We start from the raw sequence: 25,777 nt of genomic DNA, 5'->3' as shown, positions 1-25,777 counted from the left end.
TTGCAGCAGAGGCATGGAGCAGTCAATCCGCACAGGGCACGAACAGGTCATCATCACCAAAGCACAGAATTCTTCTGACCCTCTGGGCTCACACTGGGGCTTGGAGACGTGGGCTAATCTGAAATATGGCTTACAGTAGATTAGCCGCCAGGGCTGCAGACTGAGGGGTGAACCTGAGCCGCCGGTGACCTGCTCTGGATCAGGGTGCAGGTCCGAGTGAGCATGCCCGAGGGCTCATGACCACACGCAACAAAGACCAGGTTGCCAGAATTCAGCCCTCCACTTCTGGGCAAGGAGGAGGCATAAAATGAGCCAAAATAAGAAAAGGCCTCAGTTGATCGAGTCAATTTAAGTACAAGTGACTTAAGGAAGCCCTTACTTACTGTGACATTTCATGCCCAGCGTACAAGCGCAAGCTTGTTGACAGATGGAAGTGCTGAAGAGGGGCTGCGTATGGGACAGACTGCATCATTATCGTGCCGCAGAAACATGGGCGAAGGCAGATGCTAGACAGTTTATTTCATTCAACTACCCGGAATTTTGAACTAAATGGATACAATATGACTGGGGTCCAGTTAACTGGAATAACCTTCCTTAGTCCTACAAATTGTCATGTCGCTTTTTTACAAGCCACATGTAGCCAGTTACGTATGCAGTACCTGGGACATACACAACAGGTAATAACACAGAAAGAACCTTGGTAATGAAACACGCTTCCAATAAAACCAGAGGAATCCTGGGATACGAGACAAACCCAATGCGTATGGACACTTGGTAGAAGGGAAAATGGAGGGCAAGTGAAAATTCCTTATTCTGAATTTGGGTGACTCAGCAGTTTCTGCCACCATTTTGAGGTAAAGTGCTGAGGGCAAAAATGCTTTGTGGGACAGAGCCAAAGTGATGTTTGTGTCCTTGTTATCTGCATCCAAGGGGACTGTCGCTGCATACACAAGACAACGGCACTCAGGACCAAGAGGCAAATGCATAAAAACCCTGAAGATTCAAACACATGATTCTGAAACCACTAAAATGTGAGCATGACACATTATATAATTCAATTAGTGACTTGTTTAATGCAGCCTTAAGTATAAATATAATGCACAATGATGCCATGCTGAAATATCCCAGAAATGAACTTTACTGTAAATAAAAAACAAAAAAAACAAAAACAAGAACATTCATGTTCCAAATGATACTTTTCTCTGCCAGTTAGCCATACACACTTAAGTGGGCCTTTTCCTGTCTCAGCTTGAACATGATGGACGAGGAGTACTTCCATTAAAATGGACATAATGTATGACATGCATTAAGAGGCAGCCATTTAATAGAGAGGTGCCTCCCAAGTTTTTTTGTGGAGTTAAAAAACAACTCTCATGTATACTTTGGAACAATGAGCTACGATGCTCAACTCATCAACAGAGCAGAAAAAAGGCCAGTAATAATGTTTTTACTCTTCATTCGCCTGTATTCAGAGAATGCAATAGCGATTATAAATTTACCGTCAGCATACTCTGCAATCCATTAATACACAGAAATAAAACAGTCAAATTGAGGGAGAGAACCTACTGCAAGGAGTTACAAGACTGCTTTACTCAGGATTTGAGTCTACTACTGAGTGATCAGCCTCCTATGCAAAAATACTCTTCTCAGTCCTTCTCTCTAAAAGAAAGACGTCATACACGCACGTACGCACGCACGCACGCACGCATGCACGCACAGGTAAAATGATTTTTCTTTTTGTTTTTAATGGAACCCAGATGCTGGGTGTTAATTGTGTAAAGCAGCGTCTGGAGACAGCACTCAAAGGGCAGGCACAGCAGGGCTGTCTTAATTGCTGCCTGGCACCGTGATGCGGACGAGCTCCTCCAGGCCCAGAAAAGCCTCCTAGCTGCGAGTCCTGCCGCTGCCTGTGGAGAGGCCTCCGACTGGGGGCCGGCCCATCCTGACTCATCGCCCCTCCGAACGGCCCTTCCACCGGATGACAGCTTAATGAAGGCATATGACAGCGAGGTGGGGGGCGGGGGCAGCCGGGACGGCAACCCGCTGGAGGCAAAATACCGAATTCTTTTGAAAAACATACCCAATTAGAATGGCTTAAAAGAATTCCATTACAAGACTTGAAAAAACCCACACAACCCCCCCCTCCCCCAACCACAAGAAGGAGAAGTGTAGCCACCAGCTCTCAACATGCAGGCACAGTGACAACATGGAATCAATTCTGTCGCTGCATCTCTGTTCTTCTGGCATTTTATCTGTTTGGAATATTCAACTTAATCTTCACACTACCGAAGCAAAAATTAATTTTTTACACAAAGCCTGGAATCAGCCAGCCAAACTATAACTAAAAATTCAGATACACTACATCTCCTCAGCAGAAACACTAACCTTACATGCACAACACATTCTGAATAATTATCCTTATTCTGGTATAGGTCCGATGATGCAGTTCACAAGCGTTGTGAAAGGAATAACCAAATCGTATTCCTGTAGACGGTTGGCTGATTATTTCATTTATGTCCTTTGGTCAGTACTAAAAGACAGCGTCTTTGTAGTTCTTCCATGCGTATGAAGTGCTCAAAATTTGCTGTCTGAACCACTGGTATTGTTTTTTTCATTTGCCTTAAAATTAGGGCCGTTGACATTAATGCATTAAATCATGCAACTAATGATTTTAAATGATTAACCCGTTAAACTTTTAAAAAATGCAATACAACACATATTCCTTTTTTGGCCGTGGCAGCCTGCATAAGTGCAGATTTATGACCACATTTCCCATCCACCACCCTATCTATGACAAGATTCCCAATCAACCCACCTTTCTTTAATCACTGTAATTAATACTTGTAATTAAACTGGGTTGCATGAGTTAATGAGTTAACACTGACAGCCCAACTAACAGATTGCTATCTGGCTCTACCACCTGTGTCTCACTGGTTCTGTGAATTGACTGAACTATCATTCGCATCTTTCATTTTGTCTGCTAGAGCCTGAAACAAATCTCCATTTCATTATTTTCTGACATCTTACAGAAATTAATTTTTGTTTGTCTTTGTGTCCTCTTTGGTCCAGAAGTGAGGGGTCTGTGCTTGCTGCACTATTTCTCCAGTAAACTAGCTTTTACAGTAAACTGACTTTGGATGTAGAATATTCAGAATAAGGGCTTAACTGGGTTTTGCTTTTTGGAATAAGGTGTTTACATGAGCAGTGTCATAACCGGAATACTTGAGCTTTCTGAATAAGATTTGAATAATGTGCATGAGAACAAGGTCACTGAGACTTTCCTTTCACCTGTTCGGAAGCACAAATGACTGGCCCAAAACAGCTAGCAGAAAGTATATGTAGGCAGCAGGGGCACAGCAGAAATGGCTTCCAACTGAACCATTACAAATGCTTATGAGGGTCATTGGTCTGAATTTTTTAAACCCGACCATCAATTTACTGGTCCGTGCGAGACCCCGAGCGTTCGCCCGGTGACCCCGCAGGTGACCTTTCCCCGTTCCGTCTCTGTCCTGGCACCGGCCACCCTGAGCACTGGACCGTCCCGCCTAGCGGTTGCTAAGGAGGCCGCGCCGCATCCCGCCAGGAATGACTGATATGAGAACGCCATCGGTCCCCCGGGCCCCCGCTCCTCCCGGCCCTGACGCTAACCAGCCGCAATTAAACAAACAGTGAAACAGCAGCGCGAGCGCAGGCGAGCTAGCGCTGGGGGCGGGGGAGCTGCAAACGCCGGCGAAAAATGTCCCGCAGACAGCGTTCGCTACGTTTCTTTTTTTAATATCCCCTTTCCTAAAAGGCCAATTACAGGTTCCTGACGATGCCACATAAAACAAGCATTAGGCTCTCTTTCCAGCTCTGCCGAGCCAAATTGCATTGTTTCCAGATGCCAGTCATTCAGCCTTGCGGCCATCGCAGAACGAGGCTCTTAAAGTGACAGCTGGTTTCTATTGGACTTTTAAATCAGCTCTGGGCTGAAGAGGGGAGGGATGGAAAACGGGGGGAGGGCGAGACAAAGAGAGGGGCAGAGAGAAGGGGGATTCTGGACACTGCCCAGCCCACTCCCATCATCAAAGGCCTGCCTCTCACCGCTGAAGGTATAACAAACCCCGCAGCTCCAGCGGGCCCAAGGCCATCCGTACCGGTGCGTATCTCTCCGCCCCAGCTGCCCAATCCCCTCCTTTTTCACGGTGACAGACACCAGACACGAGTAAACAGCGCTGAAGGCTGGGAAAGATAGCCTGTCTGAAACGCAGCGCAGACAGGAAGATTGAGCTACCCGCACTCGCGCAAGAGGTCGGCCCCTACTAGCGTCCTTGCACAGACACAAAGCCAGTCAGACGCAGGTTCCTCCCACCTCCACCAGGAACACAGCATTGAAGAACCATACCACCGAGATCAGAGAGCGGTGCTGGAGGCCACATGAAACATTGTCTGAGCTCTCGGGATGACGCAGGCAAATATTTATGGTACCGTGGCTAGGAGGACAGTGGTCATACATGCAGTAACTGGATGGACAGGCTTCCAAAGGACAGGTACAATTACAGCCCTTCAGAGCTTAGACAAGCAGTGGACGATTGTGGGTGGAGGGTGCGTGTGTGTTGGGGGGGGGGGGGGGATTGGGGGTGGTACAGAAGGAAGCTGGGCAGTATAATTGAGCCCTTCCTACTTCAAACCAGCTGCTGGAATCTGTACCTCTCAGCAGGAGTCTTCATTTTCATGTACGTTCTACCAATTCTTTCACTTTGAAATCATCACAGACACAATCAAAGCAGCAAGGGAACTAGACGCAAAGATTTCAATGTTGCTGAACAATTAAAAATACACAACACAGCGAGGTCATCTCAAATGTCTCGCTGCAGAAAACATGTTTTTATAAAGATTAGCCATAAAACCAGCGTTCTTGTTATACAAAGTATTACAAATCCGTTACTATTTCTACACACGATCCTCTAGCTTACAATGAAAAAAAAAAAAACTATGCTCATGGTCTAGAAAGGCTATTGCTCAATCTTATGTATGAGTTTATGACATGCAGTCACGGAATTTCAATATATCTGGACTTGATTAGCATGGAAAATGAAGGCCCGATCTCGTTTGGGGGCATCAGAAGCGAGGAGCCGGGGTGCTTTGTGCTAAACATGAGACCACAGAAATGCGGACAGTCATAACGCTCAGAAGTACGATTTCCCCAACACAAAACCACACAAACAAACACAGGAACAAATAAACACCCAACAGTGAAAGACAGAAAGCACAGAGAGACCGTAAGCTCTCCTGCAGCCTTACATCACACTGCAGCCTAGCAGAGGCTCGCTACACACCCACACGCACAGCTCCACCTTAAATACACCACCTTCTCCACCCTGCCAACCCAAAGTCTCCCTGAAGACATATAGATTCTTTAGACAGAATCTCTTTCCAAACAAAAGACAACACAGTTATATATATTTTTGTTAAAATCCATAACTACAATAAAAATGAGAGGAAAGCAGCAATAACAAGGTTAGCTATGCTACAGCCCCACACTCATGGCATGGTTGGTGTGTCACCTCACGGCTCTCTCCTGTCATTCACAGCTCCAGCTCCAGCTGGGCTCGAGCTCACTCACTTGCATAAAAACAAACCGCTTATTTCAATAAAATAAAAAACACACAGAAATGTGTCAAACCATGAGTGCACATTCAGCTTCACACACTAGGGATAAAATTAATAATACATTTTTATTATTATTATTATTTTTTTTTAGAAGGTGCTCAGCTTTCACACGAGAAGACACAAAATACAAAATAAAGGGCATTGGTTTCCTGGGACCCCATGTGGTTATATGTACCGCACCTCTGGAGAGGTGGGGGAGAGAGGACGGGATTAGGAGGAGCATCGGGACCAGCTGTCCGTCAGAAGCTACAGGGAGCACGCTCTACTTACAGACCAAGCCCCGCCCCCCAGAACGTCAGGCTCCCTGCACAGAGAGAGGGCGGTGGGGGGCGCTCACAGGAATGTCCCCACCGCTGCTCGCGCACCGTACCGCAGACGGACGGGCCGCTCGTCTCGCCCCGGAGGAGGGCTGCGGCTCCCGCGCGGGCTGGTCAGCGTCAACTACCGCCGAGCGCCCCCAGGTGCGGCGTTCTGACTCCGCCCCTCGCTCGTCTGCGGCGGGAAGGCGCCCGCGCGAGCGGAGAGACGCGGCGTCGGCGGAGGCTGCCGCTCGCTCCTCGTTCGCCAGGGCCTCCCTCCTCCTCCTCCTCCCCACTCTACTCTCCATTATCCCAAACAATGCCGTTTGCCATCGCAGGGATGGTATGTTTTCCTCATGTTTTCAAGACACAGTTTTGAGAGAAGGCCGTTTTCAACATTCATGCCATTGTTGGAAATCTGATGATTTGAAATCTGTGGGAGGATTTCTATGGATGGCTGAACATATTCAGGAAGAAGGGTTATTCTTTGTATCAATACAATATAAGGTTCTTATCCTTCTCCAAGGGACACAAATAACCATAGCATTTGGGGAAAGTTTTCTGCTCTGGTTGAGACACAGAGGAAAACAAGCCCCTCTAAAGCCGTATTCCCGCTGTCTAAACAACTGTGCAGCCCACTCTAAAATAAAATGCACCGTGACAAAATAAAAACTATATAAAGCTTCTCTTGTTTGCGTGAAGTAGCAGTTGCTTAAACGGAACACAAAGAAAACGCAATCTCACTACAGCTGAATGGAGTATGAATACCTCCAGCAGACATAATGAGGGCCATTTTGCCATGTAAAGACATCGCAGCAAACTGGGTCTGGGCCCGATCAAGCAGTGACATTTGAAATCACAATGCCAGGAAAACAAGAACCAACCAAGGAAAAAGCAAAAGGTAGGCAGGAGTGCTAGTTTCTGAAATATACGCTGGATTCATGAGTTTCAAAGGAGACTGACTGCTTCAATAAGGTCTTGTAACTTCAGCTGTCTCTCACAGTGTGGGCCTGAGCCACAATGGCTTCATTTACTCCCATTCCCTGGGGGCTCAGTGCAGTACTCACATAGTCAGGCAGGGCGGCGCTGTTGTCTGACCCCAGCGGTCCCCTCAGCGACTGCGTAGCCTGCTCTAGAACCTTGTTGTGCTTCTTGGACAGCAGTGCAAACAGGCTGAGGAACCGTGTAAAAGAGAGAAAACAACAGAAATGTGGAGTGAGTAGGAAGTCACACTCAATCCCTGGCAACTCCATCCACACACAGTAGACAGTTCATTTCAGAAAAACACAATGTCATCCATCTTTATTCTTTATGGTTGCAGCTGAGTAAATCAACAAATAAAGGCGCTTCAGCTAATGGAGTTGCACAATATACTAAGATACAAAGCTGACTGAAAATATAATCCACAGCTGAAATGCCAGCTTCCTCTCAGTTTTATTAGAAGAGTGCATGGAATGAGATGAAAGGCGTAAGGATTTGTACATTTAGGATCATATTTATCATCAGCAGTCTTTTTAAAAACAAAGGTATCATATGCTGATCCTTTAGAATGTTCTATATAATTTCCCCCAACACAGTCAGCATTATCAAACCTAACACTTTGATAATCTGCATGAGGTTGCTATGGTTATACAAACTGCTGGCAGAAAACATTTTCCTTTGACCAGGTAAATATTAGAACTTAAGCGCAATTCCAATACCTTCTGCAAACAAAATATTTGCAGTATTTATTGTTGTATATATTAGATTATATTACATCTGGTAACTTTCAGTAAAGAACTCAAGCTAGAGCACCAGAGCAACATGATTAACACTGAACAAGAATGCATGCATGCAAACCAAGCCATGTGAACACGCATAAAGGAATTAAAGGCATGTTGCGTTAACAGGCCAAGTGATAACTTGCATCCATGGAACTAAAATGTGTTAAACACAATGGCAGGCTGAACAAACAAAAATGAAAGGCAATGCAACTGGCATGCTGTGCTAATCAAGAGCTCCAAAGGGCTGCATGCAGGGTTAGAGTAAGGGCTAGTGAGCTCCTTTTATCCCTTAATATTACTCATTTACACTTGAGCGGCAAAACAAATGGAATCCACCATTTTCTGGCTTTTGTTCGAATTCCCCACACCAGATGAAAACTACAAGAACCCATATTGCGTGTCACTCAGGTGATTCTGCAAGGTGCTTCGCAAAGCCCCGGTCTCTGACCCATGGCCAAAAGTTACTGGATCAAAACACATTTCATTTAAAAGGGAACCTCCCAAGGATATCTGCTTCCCAATTTGGTTCCAAATCCAAAATTGTCTTGTGTTATTCATGCGGAGGAAAGGGATCTACTAAGACACATCCTTTGCGCGAAACAAAAGCAAACGCAAGCACATTAATGCAGATCAAAGACTGTCAACGCTACGTCCCTCGATTCAGAGAGCAGTCAGTGTCCCTTCAGAAAGCCAGCCCCTACCAGAGAAGCCACAATCCCAAAGTACATTGTTCCACTGTGTTAGGAAATAAAGGCCTCGGTTTTATTTTTTGTTTTGTTTTTTGTTCTGTTTTTAATTTTGAACTGGTAACTAATGAGAGATATTTTCCATTTGCATTTTCAGTTCATGTTTTTTTCCCAGTGAAGGTTCCCTTTAAACAGATTAATCCACAGTTTACAATCATTACAAGAAATTATGTGGCTCTTTTGCCCGTTAGTAGTTTCACAAAACTATGCATTAAAATATACATTTGTTGTGGACATTACGCGTAAGAGTCAATAAGTTTTATACTGCCATTTGGTAAATTTCTATGCATACTGATAATGAGATGTCCACAAGAGCTTTGTGTAAGATTTATTATGAAAAAGCTTGCATGCCAAAATGGTACACTAAGGGTTGTTTTGGATTGTGCTGTGATACTTTACACTCCCTTAATGACTTTCTTCACCGCCTCGTTTTCAATTCCTTTTCACCCCAATGCTGTAAAGCCATTTCCAAAAACAATAAAGTCTCATGATTTCCAAGGAATGACTGAGGAGTATGTTTTTTCACTGTCCCATAACAGGGGGCTCGCCATAAATCCCACAACAGACTCTGTCCACGGTATTGTTCTGTTTACTCTGACTCTCTAAATCTGGGATGGCAATACTATGTCCCAGGGACCAAGCCTGTCCTGCCAAGGCCTTTGGTTTGGCCTATGAAAGGGTTGGTCATTCATATAAATGCTATGGTAAGTCCGCTGTATTACACTGATTCGAATCATGTTTTTTAAAAATATGCATAAATGATCAAGATCCCACCCCATCTTAATACACAAGTGATACAAGGCTGTCTGAAGCCATGTCCACATAAAAATAATAGCCTGTGTAAGGCTTTGCTGTAATGACAGGCATCAAGTGTTCAAACATACATACCTACAACTTTTTTTCCCTACGCATTTACACCTGGAGATTTTAAGATTTTGGTGTGTCAGTTATTAGGGAGATTCTGGTTTGGCTCTGGAAGCTCAAAACTCTGGGCATATCTCCTCTAAATCCTTAGAGGGGGTGCTGGCTGGCAGATGGAACTTAATTTGCATTCCAATAAAACTTCATGACTTCAGTAAAGTTGCACTCTTTGGATAAACTCATCTTAGAGTTTTGCCATCATTCCCTCTTTAGGGGGTCTTATTGATACACTATAACATAGAATAGACTTCTTCCATCAGACAGACCAGGGTTTATCAAAAACATGAAATAACACCAAGTGCTCTTAGCTGTGTACATCACAGACAAAGCACCAAACTAATTCCACCCATAGTGGTTACAACTGCAGGGCAATATTCCATAGCCAAACAATACTCAAAGCGAAGAATAAGAATACTTCTTACAAAAACTCACACTTCCAAAACCTTAATTCACTGCTTGTGTTTATGGTTTGAAGTATAATAGATGCACTGAACTGCAATTCTAACACCTATTTCATACAGTCTCAGCCTCAGACGTGCATACTGCTGTTCTGAAAAAACTAATAAACATATTTATTCACCTTCTCAAGGTCTCCATAGCCGGCTCAAAGTGGGCTTCCCCATGCTTTAATAACCACCGGGGAATACAGAACGATGACATCAATTCATACTGAAGGCTACTGTACACAAGTCTGCCAGCTTTAAAATGAGCCCTAAATCTGTTTTCTTGACTTAAGTCAGGGAGTTCCATTAAACAGATAATCTATAAAAATACAATTTGACCAATTTCATTTACAAAATGGATAAATGTTAATGATATCAATGATTTTATCAAAGATAATTATATATAATTTAAATAATTTTAATATTAATGCTTTTACTGCCATCTGACTATGTTGGAGTAAAGGGTGTAATACAATAACTGCTGCATAGTGTATATTTTATCACACATTGTGAAAAATCTAATTTGTACGTGAAACAAGGGATATAAGGAAGCAATGACTTCCCAAAATGTCATATTTTCAAATGGGGGCTTTTTAATAATGGTGAAAGACATTCTGAGGTGTATTACAGACTAGTGTTAAAAATGTTCTAGGAACATTAAAGTGGTAAAAGAAATGTATTGTGAAATGACATTACTGCTATTCGCTGCAGAGGGAGCTACTTGTCCCCTGCACGGGGGTGAGCATGACCATTTCAAGGCTGTCTCTGAACAATTCAACAATCAACTTGTTTTCCCCAAAATACTTTAAGGCAAAAGTGGAAGGGCAATTATGATTTCAGCTGCTCTAAGAAAATCAATCAAAAATGGAATTTACTATTGCGCTTGAGAAGATGGGGCACAGGATTCAACAGCTCATCAAGCTGGGATTAGGGCTTTTGAAGGTTTCAGATTCAATTCACTGCTGGGTCAGTACAGTTCTGGAGTACTTGGAGTATAGTCAAGGTACCTATAATGTGTCAGTGAATATCCACAAACACAAATGAACATTATGAACAAAAATAAACTATACAATAAGCCCTGGAAAAGTGCAAAAATATATATCTGCAGAGCAAACATATTTGGGCTTCAGCAATTAAGCGATAATGGATCAACTTAGCAACTAAAATTACGCGTTGATTAATTTAGTCTTTATAATGCGGATAGATATGGTTCTGCTTGCCTGCTGGTTCATAAGCATTCTTTATATCCACAGTAGGTGCAGAACAAGAGTACATCAAGGCTAAACAGAACTTTCAGTCTTAAGGGAATAACACTATAAATATAACCAATATCGAACATAAATGTGAAGCTAGTTATCATGCCTGAAAACATCGCTGCGGATAGTTTTAAAAACGACTGTACAGTAAGAGGAGGAAATTACATCAGACAAGAGCAATCCAATGGGAGAAGCAGCCTTGCTTTGCTGTTGGCCGAAGTGACAGTCCCATTAACAGAAGCCAAAAACCTTTACGCAGCATACGCATTCTGACTCTCCTGCTCGCAGTCCGTCTGGATCTCCCTCCCTGTTCCTGACACGGCGGAGCGGACCACCCCGCGCACCGCTGACGGACATCTGGGCTAGCTATCCTCACGGCGGCCCCGTCCTGCCAGACCCCCCCATCCGCTCGACCCAGTGCACCACACGGTTCAGCAGAAATGGTTCCGGAAAGTTTCGCACACTTTGTCTGTGATCCCCAGGCTGAGGATGTTGTACAACATGGGACTGACCTAAATAAAAGGCTGGACATTCCAAATTTGGAGAAAATAAACCACAGGAGATTACAAAGTTGATAAAATTACATTTTAGGCCATGTCTATTTCACTACTAGCTCAGTTCATTGATAAAAAATAAACATCCACAGAGCACTCTGATCAATAACTACAGGTGACAGTGAAATCCCGGGTGGAAAAGCTAATGCAATGGAAAACCTAGGCTTTCATTCCTGTGTGGCTAAGCTACAGCCAACAGTTGCATTAAATTAATCCTCTTACATGCCACACAGTCTTAATATAAAAATAGAACTGTATTTTTATAAGCATTGATCAAAATAGTACGGTTTTAGTTGGTTTTTCACAGAATGGTGGCACAGTGACAAAAAGTTTTGGACAATTTGGATCTATCAGGCTGGCAAGGCTTTTAAGGTTAGAAACGCAATTAGATTGTCTTGCATACCAGTACAGCAGAATGATGATATAATGATATAAGCGTAAAAAATTCATGGCATAATGTTGTTTAGTTTTCAACCATGTTATGCTGCAGAGGAACCCCTTGGGGGGAGGAAGAGAAAAAAAATCAGCCCACCCTGGTTGATTAGGGTGAAGGTTCCACTCACTGAAAGGGAAATGCTGCAGTCAATAGTTCTCTTGTTGATGGAAAGCCCATTGTTGGCGTTTAGTCTAGACACAGCGCTACAGCAGGGCTGGGAGGGAAAATCGAGCACTCTAAAATTAATTGCCACCACTAACACAATCCTGCTGATCCAAATTAATTTGCATTCAGACTTCAGATAAACACAAGCAGATGCACCCTGCAGTAGCATGGCATAATTCAGCTCTTTCCAGATGGAGGTTAGATCACAAAATACAATTAATGACAAAATGAATTAAAAAAAATATATATTTGGCTCAACTTGAGGGGACAGGCCAAAAAAATAAAAAAAGATATATATAAAACCCTAGAAATTATTACAATTATAGGCTTAGATATGGAGCACTGCTTAATAAGCCAGTCCACAGACAGGTAATGGCTAAAACAATGTGGTCCATTCCTATTGTAATACAAAAAGGAAGCATTTACGAGCAGACTTATGAATGACAAGTTGACTGATGAAGGTTTGGAGACAACCCTGGGAACATAATTAATCTCAGCCTAATCACATTTGTTCTCACCACCCTTGTGATAATTGTAAGATGTAAAGAGGCACTTTCTCGACATTATCATACCTGTCGTTTCAAAGGCTACTCGGAACACAAGAGACACCACCCTCTCAGTCATGCACAGTATTTCCTAAGGCACATTGCACAGAAGGTTCAGAAGCTATTTACCTCCAAAGTGCTCAAGACCAGTCAATGACACAGTGTCTGTCCATACGGTAGGCAAGATGATGAGCGAACTGGCCAAAACATTATCAAATTTGTTTTTTGTTTTTTTACGATTTATCAAGGTACGGTTTGAACATTCAAATAATAGAAATTTACACACGAGTTTACCTTCAAGAAGTAGAAAAAAAGTAACAGGATATTATTTGTAATATGCAAGCTGTAAGAGAAAGGGTTTCTGTAGAGTAATGTTCAAAGTTTATCAATAACACCAATTTGGGGAAAGCAGAACCAGATGTCGAACAAGTAGTGACTAGGCCACTTGACAATTCAGGGCTAATTCATAATTAAGTTACTTCACAGAAGCTAAGTTGTGCGTGAGAAAAAAAATGTCCAGGATGGGGGTGACGCTGGTTATTGAGACCACACTTGAGTCATAGAGTTGGAACATTAGTATAGCAGACTATTATGCCATTAAAGTACATCATTATCAATGTAATAACACATGGCAACAACAGAGAAAAGACAAGCAGCCCAAATACAGTGGTGCCTTAATTCATGGATCTCATCAATTAAGGATGAGCTGAAGTCAAACCAATAAAGCACAGTAAACTGACAAACATCTCAGGCCACATTATGGCCTTTAACTAATTTAACTTATTTCTCATGCTAATTAAATCAAGTTCATTAACTGTTTTCAATAGGTTTACTGATTCTCTCCATTAACTGAGCTAATGGTAGCATAACATTCATAGGCCAAACATGGTTAAAAAAAAACACTGCTAGTCCAGCTAGCCAGCTAAAACAAACAATTACATTTATGAAAATCTTTTCGTAAAAAAAAAAGAAAAAAAGGTGCAGTCTTCCCAAATCACAAAGCATGTGCTGGAACCCCTAAAGGTAGCACTGTTCGTTTAAACATGTCAGGTAATGGTCAAAATAGGACCCTTTCATAAATGCACCTCCTCCACATCCTTAAAGTCCATTAAAATTATTTTTCTCTTTGCAGATATGTTTGCTACATAACATATAATGCAACATGCATGCTATATAATATGTTAATGATAAATACAGAACAGATTGAATCATGAAAGCGTCATTTCAGTGGATACTAACTCCAAATGAAAGTGACACTATTTGGAAACGATTATGACACATACTACTTAAGAACACTTAATAAAAGCTGCCTGAGAATTTCATAAATCAAGTTAGCTTTATTACTTTAAACACAACATATCAAAGCCTTGGAGCAGCTCCAAAACAGTTCAGATTCTTCAAAGCGGTTACCACACAACACATCACCTGAACCCCAGGTTAGCAGCATCTCAATGGGGAAGAAAGGGCTAGTTTTGCCTTACACGAATATAGGCTTTATCAACAGTCACTGGGCTGATTAACAAAGCAATGTAGTTTCATTACTCATGAATTGAAGGCCAAATATTGAGCCAACAGATAGCACACCTACTCTATTTAGGAGATAAGAAAGATCAGATTTAGTCAGAAAAGAGAAAGATGCATACAAGAGCACTAAATATATATTGGTTTGTACCTTAAATTAAATATATGCAACTGCTAATGTTACATTCACAAACTTTCATGGTCGGTCCAGTTCTATTGATATGCTATTCCTTGGGATGTTTTTTTTAAATTTATTTACTTACACAACATTCAACATTATTCAACAGACCCTTCTAATACGTTAACCATGGCAATCTCTTGTTTTTGACAAACATCCCACAATTCCACTTCCCCAAATGTGATGCATGTGGCTTCATGAGTCAAATGAGTTAAGGATTCAATCATTGCATTCTGAATATTAGACCAGTGCATCTCCACTACAAAAGCACTGAAACGGGCTGAAATGTTATCAGTAATAAGGGTTAGCACCTTTAAACCAAGATTCCCATTTCTCACTCATTTACCCTGCACCATCACCTTGAAGCATTACATTATTCTTAATGTGATCTCAAAGTTTGACTCAATGAGAATGCTTTGTCTGAAAACAATCATAGATCGTAGAGACACCTTTGACACAAAAGAACGATTTGAACAACCACCCTATTCTCCCACTTATTTTTCCTCCCAGTGTATAAATTCTGAAGCGCTAATACCATTCTGTTGAACAGACTATTAAGTATATTCAGTGGGCTTGAAAATCTCATTTTTATCCAGTTTATACTTCTACCTGTTTAAGTTAATGAGCCAAAAATTATATGCAAGCCACAAACAGCAACACGTGCAACCTGAAAGCATCAAGGCATACTTTCATTCAAAATATCAGTGATGCAGACAGCCTTCCTCAACGGAAGAGATATGTTCTTTCTCACCATAAAAGGAAAAAAAATCAATAAAACGGACAAAGACAGAGCAAAGCACTATTCCATCAAGCAAGCAATAGACGCCGTGCACATGCAGCGAGGTAGAAACGGAGGGTGGCGCCGATTAACCTGGAAGCATAGGACCTGAGAATGAACGAGCAAGTCAAGTGCACAATCTCCTCCCCTGCGTCTCCCATGGTGACCAGCCAGTGCTCCAGCAGACTGCAGCTGGACCGAGGGAAATACATATTGTCCAGCACAAACAAGTACCTCCGCATGTGGCGGCTGGTGTAACTGAAAGACAAGGGGCAGGGAAGGAGAAAGGAAGACAGAAGGACAAAAAAGAGAGAAAACAGTTTTTTCATTTCTCTCTTTTTCACCATCAGGTGTTCTTAGTCTTTCTCTAGAATGTGTGTTTTTTTTTTTTTAAATGTTGTTAGTTTTATTCTGATGTTTTCAGAGAAAGTCTTGGAGAGGCAGGAAAGGCAATCAAAGGCAGGTGAGTGAGCAGCCATCTTAGGTCAAGAAGCTGAGCAGAGCCACACTACAGGGAGATTAGAGCAGCCCCGGCATTGCTAAATATTAGTTGCTACACAATACTGGTCAGTATTTGGCATTCAGAGTGACTTTAGTTAGTACTGAAGCAGTAATCACAGACAGCCACACGAGACCTGGTCAGGCAAGTCTCAACACGGGCGAACGTGGGCAAAGAAGGGAATGAGTAATAAGGACAGGACAGGACACTGCAGGGCAAAGCTTGTCCTATTTTTCATCCTCCATTCTCTCCTGCAGAGCCAGTCTGGAGACACTGACCCAGATACATTCACCTTGAGTGCAGTCGCATTAACTATGTGCCACACAATAACGCCTTACATCTTTGTCTTTGGCGTCACAGTTTAATAGTAAAATTACTGAGTATTTTGTCTCAGAGATGTTTTACCAATCTTCAGAATACTGCTAAGTAAAATGAAAGGAAGCACTGAGAACATAAGGTTACGTATGTTATGTAGAAATGGCACAGCTCATACTGAACTTGCCTTCAACTTGGCCATGATGCACAGACACAGAACAAAATGTAAAGCCATGAAAGAGAGACACTGCCCTTGATGAACGGGGGGGCAAAACAACATCCTGTAGCCCTCTCACAATGTGGCAAACCAATGTAAAGAAGACATTTTCATCTTTTCAATTTCCAATAGAATGTATAGCAAACATTCTTCTCTTTGGCCCTACTTTTGAAGAAATACATTTTACAGATGAACATCAAGTCTTGCTGTACAATATATCAAGTCCAACAATACTTAAATCTGACAAAATGGTGTATTACTCATAGAACACAAGAAAAGCATCAGCCTGGGAAAATTCCCTCATCCCAATCTTCCTCTTACTGCAAAACAGTGAAAACTTGGAATGCAAAGGTGGAACGCACAGTGCCAGATTGTGTGGTCTGGACACCACCCATCCTAAACAACAGTCTGCTAAAAAAAGAGCTGGCCATTACAGCCGTCATTCTCCTCTCTTCTGAGCACAAAGGATTCTCACAACAGCCTGTAGTCATTAAACTCTTCACTGCCTTCCTACTCCTTATTGCAACACCGGAGTTACACTTCAATGACTACAGCTGTGATGCAGTCCAGTGTTAAATCGGATGATGGCGGATCTAAACTGTAAAAATAAACAAAACAAACAAACAAACAAATAAACAAATAAACAAACAAATAAATATTTCCTCAATACACGCAAGAGAACTAAATTCCACATATATTCAGAGCAACTTCAGTGTAGGCCTACTGGTTTAACCCGGAACCCACTAAGGTAAGGCAGCAGGCCTAAATTGCATGTATATCACAGTGGGAACACAGACATTAGATGCATTCAGTTCTCCCATAACAATCAACTATTGAACCTTGCACTGTAACACAATGGTGAATCCATAAACTTGAGGAAGGAGAAAAATTCTGATCTGACAACAGCAAGAGCGTCAACCATGCACAGCACAATTCTTTTGTATTTACTACATTTTTCATAATGTGAACATACGGTCCTCAGTAAAGAAACACTAACATCCATAACAACTGAACAACCGTTAGAGACTGTTCTCCACAAAGCATCACAACTAGTCCTTCAGTTGGGCACTAGAATACAGACTATGTAGATATAAACATGAGACATAAGCTGGCAGACCATGTGAAACTGTTTCTTCTCCATACCACCATCAGCTCCTGTTTTGAAGCCTTGTTCCAACAACCATAGTGGAAATTTTATAGCCATGCAATGAATCCAACCAAATGCTATGTTCTTTGGGCTCACAGAAAAGCCATTTCAGAAGCATCTCAAAATATGTTGAAAAATAGAAAACCAAATAGTTGGAATTGGTAAAAATACTTAAATTAAATTAATAACATGGATGCTATGATATGGAATCTTTAGTGAAGGTCATCACATTTGAAATCATCATAAAAAAATCTATAATTATGCTGTGTAACTTGATTCACTTTAATGAAGAAGCCTATAAAATAACCAGTGAGATGAAAATACAGATTTTCAACTTAAAATGAATGAACGATTCTCCATATCTGCTCCATAAGACAGATATCTTGCATGATTATCTGTGCACAACCCAGGCCCTTTCTCTCGGTGTTGCTAGGGAGAGCATGTGGCCCAGCTATCTGGGAAGCTACATTTTCTCTGGCACAGTATAAGAAACAAATACTCTGAAAATAACAAACTGCCAGATTTGGTTGGGCAAATATCACATATCAGTACCAGCCCAGGAAATCTCTATCTGTAGACCCCTTCAATGTAGCAATTAACTTTTCATCTGTCTTTTAATGGCAACTAACAACTTTCTGGAAAAGGTGAAGTCAAACGCAGTCAATACTGAGCCTAATTAATGGTAAGGGAAAACACTGGTATTGGCTAAGGTTTTACTCTCAAAGCGTGGTTCATATTTTTTCTAGGTTGCCCAGTGAAAATAACTGGTCTAGTCCACAATTCATTTGTAATGAAAAATAAATATCTAAATCTTTATGCATGAACCATGCAGCATGCAGATACATGCAGCAAATGGCTCAGCTTTATCATTTAGAAAAAGCAGCACAGCGTTATTTATTATGGAAACGCATGAAAGTATGAATGAAGACATTATTAAAGGGTCGAGAGTATTCTGAACTCCAAGGGCTTTAGAGCCAAGATCCAGAGCTTCGGCTGGGCACTGTGTGCAGCTCCTGGTCCAACGGACTTAAAATCCGCAAATGATTTCACATGTGGGGATACTGTGGCGACGGCTCTAATGTTAAACAACAGAGCCCTCTTCCCTTGCTGTCTGCCAAGCATAGCACCTGAGGGAAATGGGAAGTGAGCAGCAATAATGACCTCTTTAACCAGTTTCCGCATTTTGTTCACACCAAACCCTGGTGTGAGCCAACCGCAGCCAAGCTGCCTGTCATTTCCACACAAAATCATACGTGTGTGTGTTTGTGTGTGCGTGTCCGTTTTGTCGCATGGAAGTCACTACTGCATCATTTTCAAGTGGGACTTACAATTCTTTAATCAGTATAGGGTTCCAAGATACCTAGGGGTCCAAAAACCTATCAAAAAACGAATAAAATGCTTTTTGTCCATTATAAAGCATATAAATTTGTCCCTAGTGGTGGTTTAAGATGAAACATTGATATAACATTGAAAAATTATATCAATGTTTCATCTTAAACCACCATAAGGGGCTGTATGTTTTTCTGTACTCTATAGTATGTAATCCTTTGTTACATGGGGATGGGACCACATTTTACAAATGTTACTTTTTATGAGCACTCCGAGGGACATTTTTACATTCATCCGGAACGAATCTCAACACAGTAAATTCAAATGAGTATTTCCGATACCCTAAGCGACAGGTATAGCCTAAGGAGATACTAATACCCCATATTATTTACAATAAGAGCACAATAAAATAATATTCCACCGTCAGGAAAATGTTGGGTGATGCTCTAGCTCCACGATAAACCAAAAATCAAATCAACACATGACTAAGCCACCTATGAATGCTTAAATTAGAGTAAGTGAAGTGCCCACATTAGAGAATAGGGCAAAAAGACACTCAGTTTCATTGTGAGTGGTATGAATTCTAACAAAGCAGGCCACTACACTAAGACTTCCTAGGGTGCCCCTATACTAACAGCTATTTAGCTCCCAGTACAAATATTCTGATTATTATAGGCAAAGGCTAACAGTTGTCTCTTACATCCAATGCAAATATAACATCAAACATATGACAGAAGATAAATTATTGAAATGTTACAAGCAGTAATACGTACAGCTTTGCCATGTTCGTATGAATCCTAGCTTGACTTTATCCTTCATTCTCCTCTTCTGACCCACTCCCCAAATCGTCCCCAAGTCAGCAAAACAAGATTTTACTTTAGCCATGCTATGAGAGAATGTGATTTTTTTGGTGGGGAAAGAATATTTTTATGAACTCCCAACAAATGCTATTTTCCAGTCTGTCACGCTTGGGGGGGGGGGGGGGGGCATTTGCAGATGAGACTGCAGGGACTCTTTGCCATTTCTGTCCAGTGAATCTCAGCAAGTTCTTCCAATAAATTGGTAGGTGGGAGTTCCCAGCTGCACAAATCACTGATCGAAAATTAGACTAGAGAGGAGAGCTTGAAGTTATACATTTACAGTTCCCATTTTTTACTAGCTCAAGCATGCCATCAGTCTTTGGGCTGCGATGACATTCTCTCACTTAGCTAGCCTACAAAAAAGATGATAGCATGTAGATCAGAGAAAGTAACTTAACCCAAGTAATCCATCACAATATGAAGTGTGACATTGCAATGAATGAGAGCCAAATCTATTATGAACCTTCACCTTGATAATACAGGTAGTCAAAATCTTTTGAATCTCAATGAAATATCAGAATTAGGGCCCATTTCATCAACCAGCTATTTTAGATAGATTTATCGAATAAAATTAGCTATGCAGTGGTTAGAAGTGAGAGAGCATTAGCTATAGCCAACTACATCGTACATTACCCTCAGCTGTCTTAGCACATATTTCTATTGACGCATACCATACAGACTTTTATTTTGTATTGTATTCTGGGACAGAGTCCCCAAAACTTGATCCCAGCAACCCACCGTGTAAGCTGGTTTTGGTCCAGCCATGATTTTGGGGACGAAAATTGTAGGAACCTGTTGACTACCTTATATAAATCATTTTAGACTGCTGTGGGATGATTTACCTCCTTAAAGGCAAATCATCCCACTATTAGAATAGAAAAAGCCTTGTGTGCCATGAAGACTGAAAGCATACATTCCCATCCCAGGACCTTCAATCAGCCAGACCTTCCAGTGCTTTCGTTTTAAATAATACGCCCCATAGCAAATGCTTCCTTTAGGATAAAAAAAAAAAAAATGCATTAAATTATAGACAAATAGATAACAATCAGTGGGGTCCTAATGTCTGAAAATATGGACACCTGGTCATTAAAATGAAACCATTTGTAGAAAATTAAGCATTGAGGAGCTAGAGTTGTAAAAAAAACATCTGGGATGCAGAATTAAAATTAGAATTGGAAATAGAGGAAGCAAAATTTAATTGAATAACCAAAGAAAACATATGCCACAGCATTTACATTATTCACATAATACCCCTATTTAAATATAATATAAAATTCTTTTTTCATAATTTCATTATCTCTAAAAAATGCATTTTGGAAGATGTATTTTTCTCATTTTTAACAGGAAGTAAGTTGGTAAAAGCCTTGCAAATTGAAACTCTAAGCAGACCAAAAAGAGCATCACTAAACATGAAAAAGTAATGTTCCACATGCACAGTAACTGCCACAGCAGAATAATTATGATTCAGACAATACATACAGTAATGACCTTTACATTTGTGTACTCTGTATATTTTGACCTTAATTCTTCACTGCATACTACTAAAGGAAATTACCACTGGCACACAAGAAAGGACAATGATGTGTGTATATAAAAGCTTAACTTCCATTTTCCCACAGTTAGGAAGTTAATCTCTAACTGGAACACCGTGGCACATGTAATTAGCCAGTCTACATCTGGGATTCTGATCGTTAAAGACAGTTGCTATGAATGTCATCATACATGTTCTCATATTTTAGACTACAGTAGAAAACTGACCACTTTTACTTCACTTCTATCAAAAGTAAAAACACAAACATATATAGGACAATGCAGGTGTCCCCTGTTTATGCACACAACAATGATATTGTCCCGTGCATAACAAAATAAAATTGTCATGTTCTATAATATGTAAATATTGTATTGGAGAAGGTAACTATATGCAGTTGTATCTGATAATTATTCAAAGAATTAAAGCAGTTATTTCAAATTAAAATTATATTAATTACTGAACAAATATCAGTTATACTCTCAACGCATTAATATAGAATTTCTTTTTTCAGATTTAATTTGATGTTGAACACATATCCATCATTCAAACATTGTAAGTTAGGACAGTTGGAAAAGTTAAATAAGTAGAGTTATTTGTATTCCTTGCTGTGGTTATTGTTAATGACAAAAACAAAAAGGACAACATGTTGAGGATAATACTGAAAGTAACTACATGGAATAGAACCAATTAAAGGAATCACAAATATATTTTATATCAGACACTGGTTTTACTAGAGATCAATTTAAATAGAATTTCCCACAAAGCTATATATTGTGAACTTTCAAGATTATTAAGAAGCCTAAAGAACAGTTGCTCTTATGGTAGGACAACAAACTGGTGAAACCATTTACCAACCAATTATCTATAAAATAAAAAAAAATGTAGGCGGCAGTGTAGCACAGTGGGTAAGGAACTGCGCTTGTAACCCGAAGGTCAAGGGTTCAATTCCTGCATAGGGCACTGCCGTTGTACCCTTGAGCAAGGTACTTAACATGCATTGCTTAAGTATGTATCCAGCTGTATAAATGGATACAATGTAAAAATTAAAATTTTTAAAAAAAAAATGCTATGTAAAAGTTGTGTAAGTCGGTCTGGATAAGAGCGTCTGCTAAATGCCTGTAATGTAATGTAAAAAAAATACAACTTTAACCTGAACCACGCAAGCCAAGAAACATACCAGAATTTTGCAGAGAAACCTTTAACGTAGAGATGTGTAAAAGAAAAAAAATGTAAACACCTAGGAAAAGGGACCAAGACAACCTGGTCCTCTTTAACTGCCACCAAGTGGTTTAACCCCAGCCTTACAGCCCAGTATCTACACCACTTAATTTCAAGGTGAGTTGGGAAAAACAAACAAACAAAAAAAATGAACTTTGCACTTCAGTGGATACAGCGTTATGGTTTATAGATGCATTCTATATAGAGGAGTGTGCTCTGCTTTTCTGAGATTCTGCCTGACTGTTTACAGCATATATACAGACTAATAATAAGTTCTCTGATGCATATCATGAGCTAGCTCCAAAGAGAGGAGCGCTGAAGTACGCAGCCCTCACCTTCACAGGAGGCAAGTCCGTGTCAGGCTAATTCTGCTTCACTCCCCTGATCTCTCAAGCCCTGGTAATGTGCCCTCGCTGCCCTCCTCACCAGGCCAGACCTCTGGGTGAGGTAAGCTCGGCAGATTACCCCGGGCACGAGGTGAGTGTGCCAGCTCACCTCCTCAGACAGGTCCTCCCACAGCGCCATGGCGGGTCTTACCTGATGATCCTCTGAGCTGCATACTGGTGCAGGCATCGGAACTGTGCCGACATGTTGGCCAGAGCTGCCAAGCAGTTAGTGTGGAGGTATTTGTCCTATTTTTAAAAAAAAGGAGTGAAAGAAAGAAAAAGATGGTGAGAGACTGTGATAATGACAGTTTATTTTGGTTAACCGACCTCAACCACCAAAAGTTCAGATCATAAAATGCTAAAACCACACAAGGCGATTTAAGTTAGTTAAATGTTTTGAGTATGGACGTTTGTGGCATCAAAACTAATGTCAGGTAACGGAGAGATAAAAAGAAAAGAGATAAAAGAGAATGCGATCAAATCTGACCATCCAAGGCAGACCATCCCTCAGGGAACAGTAATGTGAACAGATGGAGCAGTACTCACCCGTGTCCGGGTCATGTTGAACTGGATAGTCCGGATTACCACCAGGATCAGCAGGCTTCCGAGAGAAATCTCTGTCAGACTTCGCTCAGTGTACCAGGTTATGTTCTTCAAAATCTGATAAAGAAAGAGGGGGGAGGCAGAGAGAGCGATCGTGAGATAAAGATGGATGGAGAGCTCTTTGAAGTGGAAGCATCAATACCTCAAGGTGTTTTTGTCCAGATATGGGCATTTATCATTTTGAAAAAACACCAAAAGAGCTTTACTTTCATTAAAATGTTACATTACATACCAGTTTTCTTGCAAATACACACCAAAGAAGTCTACTTATGCTTGTGCTTTTTTAAGCAAAAATATACAAGCCTATGTGGATGGGTATTGAAATTAGAAGCATTTTTCCCTCTAAAGACTTCTGAATTCAACCTTGGTGTATCAATGTCAAATTTTAATATTGCTTTGCGTAGGAGTTATGACATATGCTAATTTTACCACGCTAACACTAATTAATGTTCTGTGGAGAAGCGCAATTAAACACCCAGTTATCAACCACTTGGATCTCATTTATGTGGTTTTTTAGATGGGAGGCAGTGATATTTTTCCCAAAGCCAAAGAACAGCTTTCATGCTTTAGTATTTTTATGTACTGAACTCTCATTTGACAATATTTAACAATTCAAGTAAGCATAGATAGCATTGCTCCAGCGTGCAGATTACCTTTGTCTATAAGGTGCCAATCAACACCAGAAAGGACTACAAACTATGGAATGCAGGAACTTCCTGGGAGCCTGTACAGCAAAGAGCAGTGCAGCACTTCCACAAATGGAAGGCGAACTGGTTAAAGCAGCATGCTGAGTGAAACTGGCCCAAATCTGAACGTGCTAGCACGCTGAACCACACCACTTCCTGCTGATGGTAACTTCTGAGGAATGCTAACAGAGGAAAAGAAAGATGGCATTCATGACTACTTTCGAGATGTACAGGAAGGGGAAATTATAGCAGCAAACAGCCAGGGCCGACCACTGCATCAGAGACTCGAGGAAAGCTTCCTGCACGAGATCGGGAGGCAGGGAGGCAGTTTGGTTTAAAACTGGACAGAAACAGAGAGGGCACTGTGATGGCAAATATGGCTGTGGTTTGACTGTAATGTAAACAAGGTAGAGAAGAGGCTGTGCAGGCTGGCAGCATATTAATGAATCCAGTTTATGCCTTTTATCCATGAGCCTCTGCTCAGAGGGCCCGTTTATCCAGCGTTCTTCAAAGTGCACTGCACCTCTGGCCGTGATACCAGATACTCCCACTCCCTCTTTAGAGTGGCCAATCACTATAACTACGTATCAAGCACCCTTAAGTAAGACAGCTTCAAACTACATGTTGAAATCAGGCGCTCAGATTATAGCTATAACAGATGGGACCCAGTATTTGACTGAAGCCCACGGCTTCAGGCCCAGGAGACATGGCATCACCCTTCCCCGCACAGTGAAGAGCAAAGCACAGCAGTTACCTTCCAGTTTCCTTCATTGTTATTTTCAGTGACTTAGCCTTTTCAATACTGATCCTAAAAAACTTCCCATGTACAGTAAGCTCTTCTCCTGAGGGAGAATTTATCTGCCAAGTTTAAAAAATAATTTTTCCCAACCATTTTTTGTTCAGCTGTCCTTGGGGGGCGGGGGGCAGAGGGCAGAGGGCAAAGGGTTTAGGGAAGTGGAGGGGGGGAGGAATAAACTTAAAAAAAAAAAAAAAAACAAAATTCAGTTTTTGTACTTAAATTCTTTAAGATCTTAAATTCTACACAGCATAATTTTGAGTTTGAAAGCAAGAAGAATTACTTCGAAAACTGTCAGGCCTTCTTAGAACTTATATTTTTATATGGTTTATACTGTTACTACATTTTCATATACTAAAATGAATTCCATTCGTTTTAACTGATGTCCATAAGAGCTTGGTTTGGCAGCTCACCTAATAAATTTAACAGGTCAGACAGAATTTATTTTCCCAAACAAAACAAACTGTTAAAGAAGAGTTATGAGACAAAGTTAAAATCCAAGCCAAAGATGAAACTAAATTTATCATAATGTATACACCTCAGCAGTTTAGCTGTTATCTATCGGTTTCCTGTATGTTGGTTGGATATTGCTAACAGCTTTAATAAAAACTCAAATGTTTTCAAATACTACTACATGATCTGGGTCAAATGTGCAGTATATATTTATTTTTAAATATTCTTTGAAAATAACGTATTAGAAAATACTGTACTTGAATATAAATGGAAACATCTTTAAAGTATTTAAGTATATTTGTGAACCTGTTGTCTTGCTGTACGTTTGAATACACAGTATTTTCATTCAGGGATGCACTCAAAATGCATTCCAATATTAAATATGAATGTGTTGATGTTTATGGAATAAATAATATTTCCCTGCACTCCTACATTTAAAAGCAATGTTAGGCATGTAACAGTTGAAAACTGTGTTTCAGA

The 25,777-nt window shown here is 40.9% G+C and overlaps 1 protein-coding gene across 3 annotated transcripts in view; it reads right to left on the bottom strand.

Annotated features, from left to right (window-relative positions):
- dym (dymeclin) overlaps positions 1-25,777 on the bottom strand; it is a 94,596-nt gene that overhangs the window by 26,151 nt on the left and 42,668 nt on the right. For 2 of the 3 annotated variants that reach the window (XM_035391109.1, XM_035391111.1), the window contains exons 12-15: positions 23,306-23,419; positions 22,911-23,005; positions 15,351-15,515; positions 7,019-7,124 (exon numbers count right to left, since the gene is read on the bottom strand). In XM_035391109.1, the coding sequence (XP_035247000.1) occupies positions 7,019-7,124; positions 15,351-15,515; positions 22,911-23,005; positions 23,306-23,419 (480 nt within the window). The remainder of the gene's footprint in view (positions 1-7,018; positions 7,125-15,350; positions 15,516-22,910; positions 23,006-23,305; positions 23,420-25,777) is intronic. The other variant, XM_035391112.1, reaches the window with a different exon arrangement.

Source organism: Anguilla anguilla, chromosome 14 (assembly GCF_013347855.1).
Source record: "Anguilla anguilla isolate fAngAng1 chromosome 14, fAngAng1.pri, whole genome shotgun sequence".
NCBI classification, from domain to species: Eukaryota; Metazoa; Chordata; class Actinopteri; order Anguilliformes; family Anguillidae; genus Anguilla; species Anguilla anguilla.
Note: the sequence above shows the minus strand (reverse complement) of the source record. Positions and strands in the feature narration are given on the sequence as shown.